Source organism: Castor canadensis, chromosome 8 (genome assembly GCF_047511655.1).
Source record: "Castor canadensis chromosome 8, mCasCan1.hap1v2, whole genome shotgun sequence".
Classification (NCBI taxonomy): domain Eukaryota; kingdom Metazoa; phylum Chordata; class Mammalia; order Rodentia; family Castoridae; genus Castor; species Castor canadensis.
Window position 1 is genome coordinate 100,763,179 of NC_133393.1, and position 20,099 is coordinate 100,783,277.

At 33.8% G+C, this 20,099-nt stretch overlaps 1 protein-coding gene across 14 annotated transcripts in view; it reads left to right on the forward strand.

Moving 5' to 3' along the window:
- The window catches only part of LOC109686449 (monocarboxylate transporter 2), a 182,333-nt gene extending 164,954 nt beyond the window's left edge, over positions 1-17,379 (forward strand). For all 14 annotated transcript variants that reach the window (XM_074083798.1, XM_074083797.1, XM_074083799.1 and 11 more), the window contains 2 exons: positions 2,469-3,284; positions 7,175-17,379. In XM_074083798.1, the coding sequence (XP_073939899.1) occupies positions 2,469-3,284; positions 7,175-7,446 (1,088 nt within the window). In that variant the 3' untranslated portion in view covers positions 7,447-17,379. The remainder of the gene's footprint in view (positions 1-2,468; positions 3,285-7,174) is intronic.
- Positions 17,380-20,099: the final 2,720 nt, after the last annotated feature.

The following is a 20,099-nucleotide window of genomic DNA, read 5'->3' on the forward strand; positions in this document are numbered from 1 at the left end:
CTCCTTCTTCCATTCCTGGATTATTTTCAACAGATAACATTTTTCCACTTTACATACATGTGTGCAAAGTATTTGCACTGTATTCACCCTCCCATGCACTTTCCCCACCTCCTCCCTCTTCCCACTGGTACCAACCATCCCTCCACCCCAGGTAGGAACTGTTTGCCCTCTTGTTCTGTGATTTTGTAAAAGAAAGGAAAATGATATTTTTGTTTGTTTAAGATAGCTATTTGACTATAGGCTGTTCAGTTTTGTTATTTACAAATTGGATCTAATTGCATATTTCATAGGTATAGTTCAGGTAGTTAGATATCATGCTGTCTTATTATCCTCCAAAGCATGTTTTTGGTTGCTTCCTCAGCTTTTAGAGACCCTTCTACTCATATTAAAGGCTTGGAGTAAGTATAAACCTCTGTATCCTAGAACTTGGATACTTAACCACTTTGCAATGCTATTTCAATTTAGGTAAGTTAGTAAACATAGAATTCTTAGCTCTCTATCCCCTAAAATAACATAGAATAACAGTTAGGCTAAGGGGAAAAAGAGGTACTCTATATAAATTATTTTTATATAATTTTAAAAGCATTTTGTTCATTTCTATTGTTAAATGGTGCCTTGGAGAGCTACCAAAGGTGCTCATTTCTCAAAGGCAATACTCAACACTACCGAGGAATTCCCTAGATGGCAGGAACTTTGGCTCATGCAAACCATCATTTTTAATCCCTAAAATAACTATATTTCAAGCAGGAAAAAAAACCTTTTTTAGTTATATATACATTAAATTTGGAATATGGAGGTTGTAAAACATGAAACTAATGGCATAATTCATTAGTTTTTTTTATTATTTGCACAGTTTTGAAAGAAATATCTATGGGGAGATAAAAGATTGTTCCACCTGACAACCATTTTAGTCTGGTCACATTCTTTCAACTCTGAAAAGAAAGTAGTAACATTCCTAATTTCACTCTTGTTCACCAGGAGAAAATCTATTCTATGTATTTGCATCTAAGTGTATAGTAAGAGGAAGAGATTAATTTATCGGTGGATTTAAATAATTTTAAGAGCTTATAATTCTGTCTTCGCTTCAACCTATTCTATGATTTTTTTTCACATATTTGTAGAAGTTCTGGTTTTATTTCTGTGCCTCAGGTGACCAGTAATGAGAACACTTTAGTTTTTTACAATTACATTGGTATTTATACTCCTCCAACACTAGTAACTACGATTGCATTTTTAGTTCTGCCTTACCCACTTGAATGTGCACTATATTTTTTTATTTCAGAAACATAAAATTTTCTGCATTATTATGAAAATAATTTAATATATTAATCTGACTTTTCAGTAAATATCTGAAATTAAACTGAAGATATGCAAAAATTAACAAGCTTATCACAAGGGACCATCATTAGAGTAGGACCCAGAACGGGTCCAAACATGTGTAACCCACAGGCTACCCTCTTTTTCTTTTTTGTCATTTCCTAGTTGCTATGAGGTGAACAGGCCTCCTCTCTAACACACTCCATCCACGAGAGGCATTGCTGTTACAAGCCAAAAACAACAAGTCATGTGACGAAGAAATCTCTGAAACTATTAAAATAATCTTTTACACTTCAGTGGTTGAATTATCTGAAATAATTACTTTTTATCATTTTTAGATTTACTCATGTGTATACATTGTTTGGGCCACTACCCCTCCCGCAATTCTGGGCAGAATCTGTTCCATCTTCTTGTTCTCAGATTTTGTTGAAGAGAAAACATAAAAGATAATAAGAAAGAAGTAGCATTTTTGCTAATTTGGGATAAAGGTACCTATGCAGAGCGATTCTTAATATTGCTTCCATGCACATGTGTATTGCAACCCACATTGGCTCATTTCTACCAGACCTTTTCACTACTTCCCAGTCACCTTCCCATAGTGGCCTCTGTCAGTTTAAGATTACTATATTTGCTCCTCTAAAGTGGGCACATCAAACACATTCAGTTTTTAGGTTTGATCTGCCATTTGATCCAGCAATACCACTCCTAGGGATATACTTGAAAGAATGCAACTCAGTTTATTACAAAGGCACCTGCACACCTAGTTTTATTGTAGCACTATTCACATGCTACAAACAAGCCAAGCTATGGAAACAGCCAAGATGCCCCACTACCAATGAATGGATTAAGAAAATGTGGTATTTATACACAATGGAATTTTATGCAGCCACAAAGAAAAATGAAATTCTGTCATTCGCAATTAGATGGATGGAACTAGATAACTTCATCTTAAGCAAAGTTAGCCATGCTCTAAAGGCCCAAAATCATGTGTTCTGCCTCATATGCAGATTATAGACCTAAAACAAATGCAGTAATATTATTGGACATGGGTCACGCACTAAGGGAAGAACATGCACTTAAAAGAGTAATGTGTTTGTGAGTGGTGTAATGTGCTTGTGTTTTCTTTTTCCCTTTTCTCTTGTTCTTTTTAGGTTTAGGCTTAGCCTTCAACCTGCAACCGGCCTTAACAATAATTGGCAAATACTTCTATAGGAAACGACCGATGGCAAATGGATTGGCCATGGCAGGAAGTCCTGTTTTCTTAAGTACATTGGCTCCTTTCAATCAGTTCCTTTCTAACACTTTTGGCTGGAAGGGAAGCTTCTTGATTTTGGGAGCTATATTTTTGCATGCCTGTGTGGCTGGGGCCCTCATGAGACCATTAGAACCCAAAAGAGCTACTTCTAAGTCTAAAAATAAGATTGGTGTAAATGAAGATTCAGGTCTGAAGAAAACCCATCAAAAGAAATCAACATGTGAACAAATTAATAAATATTTGGATTTCTCTCTTTTTAAGCATAGAGGATTTCTGATCTACCTATCTGGAAATGTCATTATGTTTCTAGGGTTTTTTGCCCCTGTTATATTCTTGGCTCCATATGCTAAAGACAGAGGAATAGATGAGTATTCTGCAGCTTTCTTGCTGTCAGTTATGGCTTTTGTTGATATGTTTGCTCGGCCTCTTGGAGGAGTAATTGCAAACTCTAAATTGGTGCGACCCCGAATCCAGTACTTCTTAAGTTTTTCAGTAATGTTCACTGGCGTGTGCCATCTCTTGTGCCCTCTGGCACAGACTTATTCAAGCCTGGTGGTGTATGCTATATTTTTTGGCTATGGATTTGGGAGCGTTAGCAGTGTCCTCTTTGAAACTCTCATGGACCTGGTTGGTGCTCCCAAGTTTTCCAGTGCTGTGGGACTCACCACCATTGTGGAGTGTGGCCCGGTTCTTCTTGGCCCTCCTCTTGCTGGTAAGCATATTTCTTATCAAGGAAAGCAAAAACGTGACATAAATATTCATTAATTGAGACTTTCTTTAAAGTGAATAATGTGCTTTGAATAATAACTAATTGCCTTTAAGACTGTGGAGAGGTTAATTTTAACTCTAATTACAGATTTAAAATTTTCAGTTTATTTTAGACCTAACTTTGTTTCAGAGCCTGGAACTATGAACTTAAGACCTTAAGTTAGATTCATAATTAGCAGCATAATTTTTCAGATTTTTGTCCGTATCAGTACTTTTGTGATGTTAAGAATGTATTAAAAAAGAAGTACAGTTTTATCATTGCTGAAAAGATTTCTGCTCTACTTTAATAAAAATGAGTCAGAAATACAAACTAACACCCTGAAAAGGTCAGTCTACTTTTTAAATTATAGTACATTAGTTATATTAATTTGGAACTTGTTACATGCCTGAGGAACAAAGTCAAACCCATTCAAAATATATTTTACTAGTAACTTACATTTCATATTTATAAATGATAAGGTATTACCTTATATTTTCAAAGATGCCTATAAAAGTGTCCATGCTAGGAACTGGACATGGAGTGATATGCCTATAATCCCAGCTACTCGGGAGGCAGAGATCAGGATGATTGTAGCTCAAGGCCAACCCAGGCAAAAAGTTAGTAAGATCCCATCTCAACTGACAAACCAGGCATAGTGGTGTGAAACTATAATCCCAGTTATGCAGGATACATGGGTAGGAAGATCACAGTCCAAGACAGACCCAAGGCAAAAATGTGAGACCTTACTTAAAAAGTACTGAAAGCTAACAGAAGGTGGAACATGATTCAAGTAGTAGAGACCCTGTTTAGCAAGCACAAAGGCCTAAGTTCAAACCCCAGTACTGCCCTCCAAAAATGTCTAAATTGCCCAGTAAGGAAATGAAATATGTTTAGAACATCATCAAAGAAATTGAGAAGCTGGTCAGATGTTTAAACAAAACAAAGAAGGAAGAAAGGAAAGAAAAAAAGGAGGGGAGGGGAGAGAGGTGGAGAAAGACAGAGGAAAGAAGGAAGAGAAAAAGGAAGGAAGAAAGGAAGAATGGAAGGAAAGAAGGCACAAAGGAAGTCATTGGGAGTGTTTTTGGAAGAAAATTATGATAGATTAAATTCTATTTGAACCCGTGATTTAAAGAAACATACATAACCACATTCTTGAAGTTAAGACTCTCTTTACTCTTAGACTTTAAATGTATGAAATAGCCAGCTCCCTGTGTAGGCCAGTATTTTCCAGCAACCACTGTGTACTGTTTTGGTTAATACTGAACTTTACTCACTTAGATTCTTGGTCTGCCCCCTAGTGCTCAGAGCTTGGCTCACAGTAACTTTTTCCATACAGTCTGTCGATTGTTAAGCTGCTTTCCACATGACATCAAGGATTCATTTTAAATGTTGGAAAATTCATGTTTAATTTGTTGATCTTAATGCCATCATTGACTTTTTGTTTTTCACTTTTTCACTTGGTCAGGAAGGCATCAATGTTGGCTGTAAGACCTTAGTGGTATAGTTGTTGGCTTGTCGTCTTGTATAGAACATAGATGTTTTAGGTAATGTGCCTCTCAATGTGGATGTACTATGGACCCAGAACAATTGTCAAAAAAGAGTGAAAGCTATTAGGTCTTGTTATTTATCAGCCTGCTGATTTTATTATTTGTAACAGGCACAATTAGCTTATGTTTTCAAACAGAAATTGTTTGACCAAATGAATCTTAGAGCTTAGGAATTGACAACAAAATTCTGTCAACAGAGAAAAATTATATATCATGAATGATGGAATGAAAAAAAAATCAATCCAAAATGACCTAATGGTTAAACATTGTTACCTGTGCTAAAATCCTGTGTCAATATACATTTTTAAAACAACTCCAGTAACCTTGAGTGCCTATTGTGCTAACATTGCCATACTGTTGTGCCACTGGTGTCAAAGGAGGCAGTTGATTTGGGATTACCCCTGACACTCCTTGACTGTCAGGCAGGCTGATAAAACTACATCTGGCACATAGTATTCACTCAATAAATATTATTATTTTGGCAATACTGGAGTTTGAATTCAGGGCTTCATACTTCATAGGCAGCACTCTGCCACTTGAGCCCTTCTTCCAGTCATTTATGCTCTGGTAATTTTGAGGATAGGTTCTCACTTTTTGCCCAAGCCAGCCTGAACCATCATCATACTATTTTAAACTTCCCACCATCACTGGGATAACAAGTGTGTGCCACCACACCCAGATTTTTTTCCTATTCAGATGGAGTCTCAAACTTTTTTGCCCAGGCTGGCCTCAGACCACCATCATCCCAATCTCAGCCACCCAAGTAGCTAGGATTACAGGTATCAGCAACGAGTACCAGTCTCATTAAATACTTTTGAATATTGTTGCGATTACTTCTTACATACTCGTCATTCCATCTACTATTTCCATTAGAAGGGCAGTGAAAGACAGGGAGAGCATGGTTTTATTTTTGTTTTTTCAGAGTGAACTTCTTTGCTGCTTTCATTTGAAAAAAAAACTGAGAGTTTGGTTCTGAAAAACATATGTGTTTTCTTGATTCTTAAAAATTCCCAAAGTGCTTAAAAAGTGTGAAAATAGTGCAGTACAAAATTATGTTAACTGATAGGGCCATGTATGTCATGTTTGTGTATTTCTAAGTGTAACAACAACTGTATGAATACAAATATTAGGCTAAAATCAAGAAAGAAGATAAAAATTATACAACTTTCTTGTTTATGTATATGTCATGTTAACTCAAATAAACTATACCATTTACTTGTTTAATATGAATTCATTCAAATAGATAAGCAAGCAGCTAAATTTCGTATTGACCCACTGACTAGATTCTAGTTAGAATGCTAGAGCTTCTTTCTAACAGATTGGCTGGAACGGGCTACATTGGAATTGCTTGGAAGCCATATAATATGTAATATATATTTGTATGCACTAAATTATGCTCTTAATAAATGGTAAGAAGTAATTGCCTACATGAGCAAGAGGCAAAACTAGGTACTAACTGAAAAAAAATTAAAGTCAATTAACCTTCAGATTATGTGGCATTCTGCTAGTTTTTAAGTGGTGTCCATAGTTAAATGGGACAATGGTTTCTTCCTGATTAGTTTGGTCTTGATACTATATACTAAATAAAGCAAAATAAAATGTAATTATCCCAGAAAGTGACATAGCACTAAACCAAGAGTTTTGGTGAAGTCACATTGTGGAGTAGAAAAGAATATGAGATGCAGACGAACCTCAGTTACAGTTCAGGTTCTGCCATGTACTAGCTAAGTAACCATGGTAAGACTGCTTCTTAATGATGGCTGATCACAAGGATCAAAGGAGATGTTACAAGTAAAGAAATCAGTGTAAGGATAAGCACAGAGAAGCATTTGGTAAATACTAAGCCTTGTTAGAACCCCTATAAGAACCTTTGGGTTTTTCCAAAAGAATGTAATTATTTCCTCTTTATTGAAGAGAAAAGGAACCATGGAGACGTGGGTATGCTGTAAATAAACAGATAAATATATCTCTGTGCATAGATATAAAAATATACCTTACACTTCTATATACTTACGAATACACAAACACATATATGCCCAATTTGTTTTGGCTATGCATTTTTATTGGGGAAAATATTTTCTAATAAATTAATTGTGTTGGTAATATAATGCTGTAAATGTCTGTATGTATATAACTTTACTAATCATATATATGTATGATAATATAGAATATTTTTATTTGTTTAAATCTAATTTGGCATTAATTTAAATAAGAAGCAGACAATTTGGGAAATTTTTTAAAAATTTATATGTTTTATCATGTAATGACTATTTTATGCCATCTTAAAGAATGTTTTTTGTCTCTTAGGTAAATTGGTGGATATAACTGGAGAATATCAATACATGTATCTAGCCAGTGGGGCTATCGTGATAGCATCAAGCATATGGCTTCTGATTGGCAATTTTATTAACTATAGACTGCTTGATAAGGAAAGGAAGATGGAACAGGAAAGGAAGAAAAAAGCAACTACATTTGAGTCTGGAGAAACTGAACCCTTGAGCAAATCCAAACAAGATGAAGTTTCAGTCAAAATTTCAAAAACACAGAGTATTGCCTCAGAAAGAGAAACTAATATCTAACAGGAATTGCATCTCTAATTTCAGTATTTTTAAGGATTTGGGTTTTTTTCAAAATATTGAAAAAGTGTTTAGTTGAAACAAGAAATCACAATCAAGGACAGAATGAGACTTCCACCGATGACAAATTATAAATTAGTTTTTACAAACATAATTGGAGTGTTAAATTTTGAGATTATGCATGCAAAGAATCCATGCAGTGGTGAGTTATTTCTGTACATGACTCAGGGTGTGGTGGTTAAAAGAGGAATTTTAAAGTCTTCCAATGACTTAGTCTTCTTTATAGAAAGAGGTCTGTATCAAAACCCGGGGCTTAATTAGTTAGAAGTGTGTTTAATCCTATGTCATGATCCTCTTCGTAGTTCAAATTTTTAAATTTGATATTAAAATATGAAATAGGATTTGGGAAAATTCTTTCTTCATAAACGTACACATGTACACACACAATCACATAGTCACATAAACACAGTGTACCTGGAAAATAAAAATAAATGCAAAAGAATATTATCATAGTCATTTTTAAGTAAGAAAAAAACTCAGTGATACAAAAGAAATGTATTACATTTGTATGCTATTTTACAATGTGGATTTTAAAAATAAACACATGGGTAACAGTGAGGGTGACCTGAATTCAGAAATGCTAGTGACTATTATAAAAACCATTTGCATATATAAAATAAGTTTGATTTTAAAAGTCTTCATTTTGCATCATTACTTTGAGTGCTCTAAGACCTGATTACTCCATGCGTATGCACCATTTCTTTGAGGGGGTACTATTAGTGTCTGGTGCTAGAGAATAGAATCCCCAAGCAATTTTCAAAATTTTTACCTAAAATGCAATTATATTAAAGTTTAATGACACTTAGCAATGAACTATGTCTACTGATTTGAAAATGATTTTAGTTCTTAATCTGGAAAATAATAACCATGGATTTCTTTTTACTAGACCTCAATCCAGATTCAATGTTGTATTGAAATATCAAACTAGAATAAACTGGAATTTTAGTTAACAAGTTTATAAACAGGCCAAATTCTAATTTTTTCCAAGACATAGCAACATTCCAAGGTTACTTTTATGTTCAGCTGACTAGTAGTGGGTCTTCATTTCACTGAGCCCTCTAAACTTTCTTAGCTCCCTCCCTTCCATAGAAAGCAAAAGCAAAAACAAACCACACACAGGTCTTTTACTCAGCCACTGAAGATATCCATGTTATAGGAATGGCAACACTTGAAAATTCTGCCCTCTACTGATTAGATTTCCAGCTGCCTATGAACATAACCAGGAAACTGTTAAAAGGGCTTATAGATATACTATTTGTGTATAACGGGGTATTGTAGGTATAGTTCACTAACTTGATAGGAAGAAGTTTGAAATATTGCAGCCCAGATTAATTTAGCAGGTTCTTATTTTCCTACCTATATGAAAATATGTGGGAATTGGAATCATTCTAACATAGACACACTGGTAGGTTTATGTGTTCGAAAACTATAACACAGCGAAAATAATAAATATGTATACCTATAAATCTAAAGCTTAATATGGTGATTAGTAAAAGCATTTAGTGCTTTGATATTGAAGTAATGTCACACTTAAGATGTCCATAGGACTTTGCTCTTCGTTTTCTTCATTGCAATAGAGGTAGGTGCTATTCTTATTTCTTATGAGTCTGTACCTGGACACCAAACTTTTGTAATAGCTAAAATTAAGGCTTAAATTTGATTCATAAAAATTTATGCACTATTTAAGCATGTGGCTTATATTTAAGAAGCAATATAAAATTCCATTTTTTTCATTTAACATGTGCTTTTTTGCATATGAAGGGATATTTGTATTTTTCAAATACTAAATAAAACATGATGTGCCAATATCATAGATAAATAAATTGGGAAAAATGTGACAGCATATGGTTGTTTTTAATATAGTTTCACCTAGTTGGGAAATGGCTATTTTTATATGAGTTGTGCTTTTGTATTCAACTCTGACTTGTTATAAGAAACATAATATTATTAGTGTGTAGTTCCTTTCCAATCACAAAGTTTTCCAAAAAATGTGTTGCATTCCCTGAAAATACACATTTAAACTAATTTAAATATCAGACCCCAGGGGAAATAAATAGCAAAGTAATAACCATGGGGTTTTAGGTCTAAGGCTATATCCTTTTCATCACCTGCTAGTTGAGACATGCGGTAAGATACGTTCCAGGGTCTTCTACCAGGGAGGAGGCTTATTTACTTACTGATGAGTCAAGTCAAAACCAATTTATGCTTGCTTTGCTGATCTTTGGTTGCTTTCATTATCTATTCATTTCTAATGCTGATCATATCAATTTTTTTAGAAACGGGAAGTAAAATTGCAAAGCTCATGATGTGATGCATATGGTCACGCCTGACACTAGAACAGTATGAAGTTATAAATATGCACGTATATTAATTCCCACGCACACATGTTGAAAATTAAACCATAACACAATTAAAATAGTTGCATAAACACATACCAGATTCAAAATTGTTCCAGGATAATATAAATTATTCTACTTTTCCACTCTTCCTAACCCCTTGCCCATGTTGAAAGATTTGTTGTTTTAACAGAATCTTTCAAACACTGAGAAAAGAATAATGGCCTAGAACTTCTATTATTGTATAAGTGGAGGAAGAAATATCATTTGCACTTGTGTGTACAACAGTTAGCGTTCAACATATTTCTTTCCCTTAGAAAGAACAGTTTAAATGCTCAAGATGTGAAGAGCATTAAAATCTCTTAAGTTCTGTTCCACATCACGAAATTATATAAAAAGAGGGCTGCCACCACCTAGAGTGCCGAAATAATTCATGGTTGCTAGTTAGTTTGCATACTTTGTCTTGTGTATTAGTTGAGCACCCCATGTTTTTCACTCTTTAGTCTTAAATATTCCTTCACAATTTATGGATAGAACACTGTGTATGGGTTTGATCTGAACTGTGCTGACCCTCTTTCCTGATCTTTTTTGGGTCCAGCCAGCACAACTGAAAGAGGCAGTGGGTCAGGTTCCAGTGTGTTTCACGTTGGAAGACATGATGTTTTCTCAGTATAAAGTCACATGACTAAATATCTCCTATTTCACATCAAGTTCTAATAACTTTAGCTCATGGGCCCACAGGCTTCACCTGAACATAAGAAAACAAGTAAAACAATTAGTTTGATTTCATATGTTCACCTTAAAGTCCAGGTATTTTATAGTCACATTCCTCTGGCTGTATACAACATGCCCAGGCATAGTGGCTGAATAATCACGGCACTCAGAAGGCTAAGGCAGGATTTTGAGAGTTTGAGCCAGACTGGGCTGCATAGTGAGACTACTTAAAAAAAATAAAAATGGAAGGAAGGAAAAAAGAAAGGAGGAAGAAAAAGAAAGAAGATATAAATACTAGATATTTTAAATACGTAGAGCTATCCATAATCAATTAGTTATTTTTAATCCAAAATACCCCCCCAAAACCTCCCTGTCACATGTAGAATACTTTAGACCTTTAGTACAATCAAATTAAAATCACAAATGTTAGGCTTAATTTGATGGAAAAGAAAGGATGCAAAGTAGAAAGGGAAGTAATAATTGTTGTCATTCATTTTACCTATATAATGCCTTTTAATATTCAAACCAAAGGTATGGTAAAAGTTATTACCTTGATAAAATGAATGAGTGAAACAAATTAAACATACAGTGAAGCTCAGAAAATTCCCCATAGTTAAAAAGTAGTATATGACTGAACCAAAATATAAACTCAGGTTTATCTAAAAGCAGTTAGAGCCTTCTATGCTGCCTCCCAAAAATATAAGCAGTAGAGGCAATACAAGAAGTAAGTAAAATACAAGTTCAAAAATGCAAGCCCTATAAGGTGAACAAAAGAGACTTCACTGCAATTTATGCTATAATTTATTTAGTGTCTATTGGAGATGTCATTTGCTATAACTGGAATATAATTTCAAGTTGTCACTTTTGTAGCCAATACAGATTATCTCAATAGTAATGTTTATATAATAACTTTAGTCATTTTAATGAGTTTTTCTCATAAAAATAATGGTATATTTATATAACTCAGGCATAACGTACTTTCCCTAACATTGAATTAGAAGGAAAATGTTATTTATTATGGGTTAGTAATTCCTATATTGATCGCTATCTATTATGATGCAAAAAACAAAAACTACTTACTACAGAATATTACATTTAGAATTTTAGAGACTATACCCATTTATGGGATTCTCCCAAACAATCAAAAAAGTTATGAGATTAGAATTGTTTGGTTCATCTGTACAATGCATATTTATTTTATTCAGTAAAACTTCTGCTACATTCTCTTTTTTTAAATTTCTCTGAACATTTATATTGTCATTCTTTGTCTACTTGTTCTGTAAGAACAAAGTGTTGTTGCTCTTGTCTCCATCCTATAGACTTTTGAGGTCTCTAGAATCTATTTCTCCCTACCTGTACTCAGGAGGTGCACTTCCAACACACTGATTTCTTCATGAAGCTATCCATGAAGCATCTGGTCTTAATTTGTCTGTGATTTGCAATAATGCCTTCATTAAATGGATTTCATGAAGCCAACTGTATGTAATTTTGGTTGTGATCACTCATCTTTACAAATGAGGGAATGCCTCGGTCTATAGACTTAAGGTTTCCTGGGTAAGTAAGTTGTTTATGTGCTAGATTTTTTTGTTCATATGAAAGATAAACATATAACTGAATGTGATTTTAAACAATCTAGTAAAAATAATCTTGTCCTTGGCATTTACTACCCTGGATGTTTCTAATTTTCTTAAAGTGCTTGACAATGATGGGAAACGAAGCTTACAGCATCACATTATCATTCTTGTAGGCTCTGTGAATGCAGTGACATGAGTGATCCATCATTTCAAGTAAATTTCTTATACCACAATAGTTTGCAACAATAAGCATCACCAAAATTGTTGAGATGAAAAATTAAAATTCAAAATTTCAAAAATTTGTTAGCATAAATTAATTGTGCAATGGGTTTTGCTGTGATATTTACAAAATATGCATAATGTACTTTGATCAAATTCACCCTATCTATAAAATCTTGGCTTCTCTCACTTTTTAAAAAGATTGTGATTTTTGATATATCCATGTTCATCATCATGTTTGAGAATAAACTTAAAAATTGAAAGTTCTAACTATCATTCATTAGTTATAATGCTTATATTATTGAAGGCATGTTATCTAAAGTGAATGTTTTGCTGATACACATCATTTTTTAATACTTGCTATTTTTCTGTTCTTTCCTGTCAATTGTTCATGCACAATTTATTTTAACTCTTCACAAAGCGCTGCTCTCAGGTTTTAGACTTATCTCCCCTAGTGTTTTTTTCCTCACTTTAATTCATTTCTGGCAGATCCAGGAAAAATTATTTTAGCATTATGAAAGGTAGGTTTTAAAAGTCTCTCCCTTAACAGTAAAGTTTAGCCAGGCATGGTGGCACATGCCTGGAATCCCAGCTCTAAGGAGGCAGAGCCAGGAGGACAATGAATTCCAGTCCTGCCTAGGCTACATTGTGGGTTCAAGACCATCCTGGACAACATAGTGGAACACTGTCTCAAAAAACAATATGTACATAATATATTTGTGTTTATATATATATTCCTTTGTGTGAAATGAAAGAGCAGGGTCTTTCATATATAAATACTAAAATTGACATTTGATTTGATATATACATACATACACGTACATATATGTATTTATGTTAATTTTAGTAGAGTACATGGAAACTTTTAGACCAAATTATTTCCCCCATACCAGTCTCCTGCAGTTTTACATTCCCCCTTCCTTTTCTGTAACTACTTTTAATTTTTCTTATTTTTATTTTCATAATGTTTAAATCTCTTTAAGATTTTTTCACAGAATTATGGGCACATTTAGCATAGAGTTTTTATCCCTTTAGCAGTTTAGTTACACTTCCATTTCTGCATGAGCTTCATGATTTTCAGTCTTCACATACATTTGCTAATAAGGTGAGCAGTATTCAGGAGTAATTCAATAGGTCAATAGTCATTGGTTGCAAATTTATTATTATTGCAGCAAATATTTTTCTTCACATATTTAACTTTTAATTCATAAGCTGCAAATGCTCTGCATGGAAAGCCCTGGTACTGAACACTCTATTAAAACATTGTAAGTTGGTAAAAAGTTCTGTTCAGAAGGACAAAAGGGCTGGGGGCATGGCTCAAGCAGTAGAACTCTGCCTCACAGAGAAGAGCCCTGACTTCAAAACCCAGCAATAAAAACAATAAATAAAAGGACAAAAGAATGGGATTTTTATCTCTTAAAATTTAGGGTGGAATTTTAAAATATTCTTTTGACTGTGACTTCATTGTGTATTGATTTTATTTTGTTTTACATTTTTACTTTCATATGAATCTAAAGTAAGTTTTATTTTTTGAGTTAAACCCCAGTCTATGTATAATTTGTTCATTATAGTAACACATGAATTTCTGATGTAGACTTATTCAATGGACTTTATTTTTCTACCCCCTACTTTGTATTTCCAACTAAAGTGTGAATATCTCTGGATTTAGTGAGATACAGGACATGTGAACTAAAATATTTATGTTCTGAGCATTAGATGTAATTTTACTCTGATTTTTATTACATTATGTATTTATGTAAGGAAATGTATTTAATTAATTCATTACATTTTCTAAACCCTCTGAACTAATTTTGTTTGATATCTACATTTTTACAATACTAGACCAAACCAGATTGAAGGCTGTGCCTAAACACACACAAATGTATCTAGGACTGAATACAGAAAACAGGTCTTTTGACTCCTATCATGCTTTTTTCTCTATTGCACTACATAAGTAAACCATCCTGTTGGTAATGATGACCTTACAAACTGAATAAAATGTGTTCCTAAGAAACACATCCTTAAAACTCACTGGGTGCTGGTGGCTCAAGTCTATAATCCTAGCTTCTCAGCAGGCAGAGATCGGGAAGATCATGGTTCAAAGCCAGCCAGGGCAAATAGTTTGTGAAGCTCTATCTCAAAAAAAAAAATCCCAAAAGAAGGCCTAATGAAGTAGCTCCATGTGTAGACCCTGAGTTCAAACGCTAGTACCACAAAAAAATTAAACTCCACATGAATGTATTTCCCCCATCATGCTTTGCAAAGTCATATTTCTAAATTTAACTTGAAGAATATTTACTGATTTCAATAGCATATATTCTATGTAAGTCAAAGATAACTAAAGTGAAAAATGATTTTGCACATGTGTTGTTATAGCATTTTCAGGGTCATTATGAAGATATTAATACTGCGTTAATAGAAACGTGTCAGTATTTCATTAATTACTCTTCACTTACACCAATACTGTATTTTAAAATCAGCATTCACTTATTTGTTTCCTAAAGTAACAATGCAAGAAATTATTGTCATTGTACAACTTGAGGAGAACATGCCTATATTTATTGATCTAAGAATCCGAGGATGGATTAAGAAAATAATTAGAATAAGGATGATCTTGAAAAATGATTGTTTCACCTAATTAAACAATGCTAAAATCTGCAACAGGTTTCTGGTAGTGGTATAACAAAAGCTTCTTTTATGTTAAAGATACCATTTACCTCCATCATACCTAGACAGATATTTTTTCTAGATTTTCTTCTTTTCATATCTCCAGAAAAATAACAACTTCAACAAAAAACACTCATAAGCAAAAGATGCCTAGAGAAATAGCAGTGCCTCCTGGAAAAGTGCAAAAACAATCTGTTCTCAGTATTTGTTTGCCTCATTCATTAAGGATATTTACCACTATAACACATTTTAATAAAAGCTTTCATAAGCTGGTTTGTCCAGTAAAATCTTCCATGCATAGGAAACACCTAATATGTACAGTTAGTGATATGTTGGTTAGATTCAGCCAAACTGACATCCCTATAATAAAATTTCATTATCATTTTGAGAGGGAGCAACCTTAGTAGCTACCATGAATTCATCAGCTGGATATAAGGCACTTCTTCGTAACAATAACAGAAATGATATACTTTTTTCAGATATGCTAGGTGAGGTGATTCCTATGTGTAAGATGAAAGAGCAGTGTCTTTCCAAATATTTACTAAAATTGACATCTTATTTAAAACTTTTCATAAAACATTACCCCCCAAAATATTTTAAATTTATAAGTTAACTAAATATTTCCTAGAATAATTTTCAATTTTTAAAGAACTTTAAAAAACATTTACTACTTGCATGCTTTCAACAAATATTTCTTTCTCATCTCAGTATTAAATTGGATAAAATACTAAAAATCAAATGTTGAAGTAAAAGTTGTACATAATAGTAATACTAATTAGGCACATGCAAGACAAAATTTGTTGACCACAGCCATACCTAGCTTTTGAAAGAATTCTTTAGGAGAATAACTTAGAAGCTAATCTGTAAAATTATTTTTAAAATATTTTTGCTATATTTTACTGATTTTCATGTGAAAAAATAAATGTAATTGCTGTGTTCTATAGGTGTCTTAGTGACTACTGAACAAATCATTGTATGGTCTTATCAATGATAGCTCATTACTATAACAGTGAAATTAAGAGAAAAGTAGTTTTTCTTGACATCTACACTCAACCAGTTGTTTTTATATCATCTAAATGATGACTGTGCTATTTCATTCTTTCAAAAATTAATATAGTATAATTCATTTTAATGCCTATCAAAATCTAAAAATATAAGTGGTTTCTTTTTGCCTTCTTAAAAATGAATGTATTTAAAATGTTTGTGATTTGACTTGATATATTTATTCTGGAATTTTTTTGTATTTGTAGCAGTTCTGAACTTACCAAATAAAACATGTGCAAAAAGTTAACCCAAAATGAAAAAGGTGACACTGTCATATAAATACCTATTTTGGTTCAAGTAAATATTGTGTAGATTTATTTAAACCAGGAATATATTACAATCTAGATGAGTTCAATTGTTCCTCCTTCCTTTTTACACAAAATTGTTTGAGTCCTGAATCATTTGTCATCTATCTTTCAGTTATTCTGTGGTGTTATATGGGCATAATAGTCAAGAAATGTATCTGTTGTAGTTTCTGAGTTTCACTACTAATTTGAAACCAAGTGTCGAATTCTTCTGTGGGAATACATATTTTGCCTGCAGTTTCAAATCTGTCTTCAAATTCATCTTCTTACTAGAATATGAGCTCTTTGTGGACAAGAATGTTGTCTTAGAATAACAGTTTTAATGCCTGGTAGTGTGCCAGGCATGGCATTGTTCTTTATTGAAATGAATTGGAGGATCTGAATTATGAAGAGACTACAACAGTATTCTATGATGCAGGCTAAATATATATCAGAGGAATTCTCCACCTAATATTAAAAATAACATCTGGAAACATCCATAGCATTTTCTTTAAATTTAAAATTGATATTCTGTCCAGAAAAAAAATCATTTTTATTTTCTCAGTCAAACCTATGCAAATGCTGAAATCTGTAGCAGCTAAACTTTATGGTACATATCAATTACTTTTATTTTCTTGACAAAATCAGAAATGCTCTATTTAGGCTTCCTGGAAATGTTGACAATCATTTTAATGACTGATGGTGCTACTTATTTTTCAGCATTTACCTTGATCGTAAGTGCTCCTCCTGTCTGCTGAAGTTTTATTTGGTTTTTAGGGGGTGGGGTAGGGGCTGGAGAGCAGTGCAATAAAATTAGAGTATCCTTTCAATTGAATTATGCAACTTAGCACTGTCTGTGTTCCTTTGTACTCTATAATTACTGTATTTTAATTATTTCTTACTGCTCACTAATTTTTATTGCAGGCTTGTGCTGTTTCTTAGAAAGTACATGCATTATATCTTTCTATAATATGTAAGAAAAAACCTGTATGGCTTACTAAAATTAAAATTAAGATGACAAATAAATGCTTATGTTAACGTTTTGTAATGAAATCTATACTGCTTTTTGTTAAGGAACATTAAATGCTATGCTGTTCCATGCTAATCAAAACATAATGTCCAAAACCAGCCTATGTGTAAGGGCACTCCTTTTATCTGAATATATATAACTGACTAATGTCCATGGAAAGGTTAATGTTAAAATGAAAAATACAACCATTCCTAATGGCTGAAATTAATGTGTGCCTTATTTTTTCATGACTAAATGCATTACACAGAGTGAACACACACAACTCAAAAGTGCATTTCTTCCTATACAATAATGAATATGAATTTTTTTGCATTTAAAAAAAATTATTCATTTATTCACATGTGTATACATTGTTTGGGTCATTTCTCCCCCTTTCCTCTCCACCACCCTCTCTCCCTCTTCCCCCTCACTTGCAGGCAGGTCCTGTTCTGCCTTATCTCTAATTTTGTTGAAGAAAAGACATAAGCATAATAAAGAGCAAAGCGTTCTTGCTAGTTGAGTTAAGGATAGCTATACAGAAATATTCCTAACATCGCTTTTGTGTACACATGTGTTACAACCCATGTTGATTCATCTCTAACTGATCTTTACACTGGTTCCTGATCCCCTTCTCATGTTAATCTCTGTCATTTTAAGGTTTCTGTAATAGTTCCTCTGGAGTGGGGACATCAAATGCTTTCATGTTTTGGGTTTTCTACCTATTCCTATATCTCCCATATGTGCTCTTCCCTTGTCATGGAATATGAAAAATTTAAACCTGTTGAAATCACCATAGGGAGGGGACAAGTTAAGAAGGAGAAAAATAGAATGAACCAAATCGAATTATAATACATATAAGCATGGGAATGTTACACTTAAACTCCCTGTGTATCTATCTTAAACAAACAAAATTGTCTTTTTTCAAAAACAGAACAAGAAGATAAAACAGGTCTTGCCTGGGATTTGGCACCAGTGGGAGGGGGACGACATGAGGAAAGGATATAGGAGGGTAAATGTAGTGGAAATACTATGTACTCATGTATGAAAATGGAAAAATGAGACATGTTGAAACTATTCCAGGAATGGGGGAGGGAGGAGAAAGATGAAGGGGGTGAATTCAACTAGGATATATTGTAAGAACTTTTGTAAATGTCACAATGTACCCCCAGTACAACAATAATATGATAATAAAATATGATTTAAAATATTACATATAAAACAGAATATTACAGGCAACATAGAAGCTCCGCTGAACACTCTTCCTAATCTACTCTCCTTCCCTTGACTTGCTTTTAAAATAATCTTTATTATTAGAACATATTTAGGTTCTCAGCAAAATTGAAAGGAAGGCATAGGATTTCCCATATACTGCCTACCCCACACTTTCTTAGCCTCCCCTACTATCAACGTCCCCCACCATAATGGTTTATTATAATCAATAAACCATACTTGACATGTCATCATCTAAAATCTACAGTTTTTAATATTAATACTCACTTGTTGGTGAGCATTCTATGGCTGTTGACTAATTTAAAATATATATATATTATAACAGTATCATACAGTTATTTCACTGCTCTAATAATCCTCTGTAATCCATTTATCTATCCCAAACTCTTGAATACTAGCAACACTGGCTATTTTACTATCTCCATAGTTTTGCCTTTCCCAGGATGTCATATAGCTAGAATGATAAGACATGTAACCTTTTCAGCTGACTTCTTTTCTTTTTAATTAATTTATTTTTTTATTATTCATATGTGCATACAATGCTTGGGTCATTTCTCCCCCCTGCGCCCACCCCCTCCCTTAACACCCACCCTGCCCTGTCCATCTTCCCCCTACCGCCTCAATACCAGGCAGAAACTATTTTGCCCTTATCTCTAATTTTGTTGTAGAGAGAGTATAAGCAATAATAGGAAGGAACAAGGGTTTTTGCTAGTTGAGATAAGGATAGCTATACAGGGAGTTGATTCACATTAATTTCCTGTGTGTGTATGTTACCTTCTAGGTTAATTCTTCTTGATCTAACCTTTTCTCTAGTTCCTGGTCCCCTTCTCTTATTGACTTAGTTGCTTTTAAGGTATCTGCTTTAGTTTCTCTGCGTTGAGGACAACATATGCTAACTAATTTTTTAGGTGTCTTACCTATATCCTCATATATCCCTTCTGTGCTCTCGCTTTTATCTTGTTTTTTTTTTCTTTTATTATTCATATGTGCATACAAGGCTTGGGTCATTTCACCCCCTGCCCCCACCCCCTCCCTTACTACCCACTCCGCCCCCTCCCTCTCCCCCCACCCCCTCAATACCCAGCAGAAACTATTTTGCCCTTATTTCTAGTTTTGTTGTACAGAGAGTATAAGCAATAATAGGAAGGAGCAAGGGTTTTTGCTGGTTGAGATAAGGATAGCTATACAGGGCATTAACTCACATTGATTTCCTGTGCGTGGGTGTTACCTTCTAGGCTAATTCTTTTTGATCTAACCTTTTCTCTAGTTCCTGGTCCCCTTTTCCTATTGGCTTCAGTTGCTTTTAAGGTATCTGCTTTAGTTTCTCTGCGTTAAGGGCAACAAATGCTAGCTAATTTTGTAGGTGTCTTACCTATCCTCACCCCTCCCTTGTGTGCTCTTGCTTTTATCATGTGCTCATAGTCCAATCCCATGGTTGTGTTTGCCCTTGATCTAATGTCCACATATGAGGGAGAACATACGATTTTTGGTCTTTTGGGTCAGGCTAATCTCACTCAGA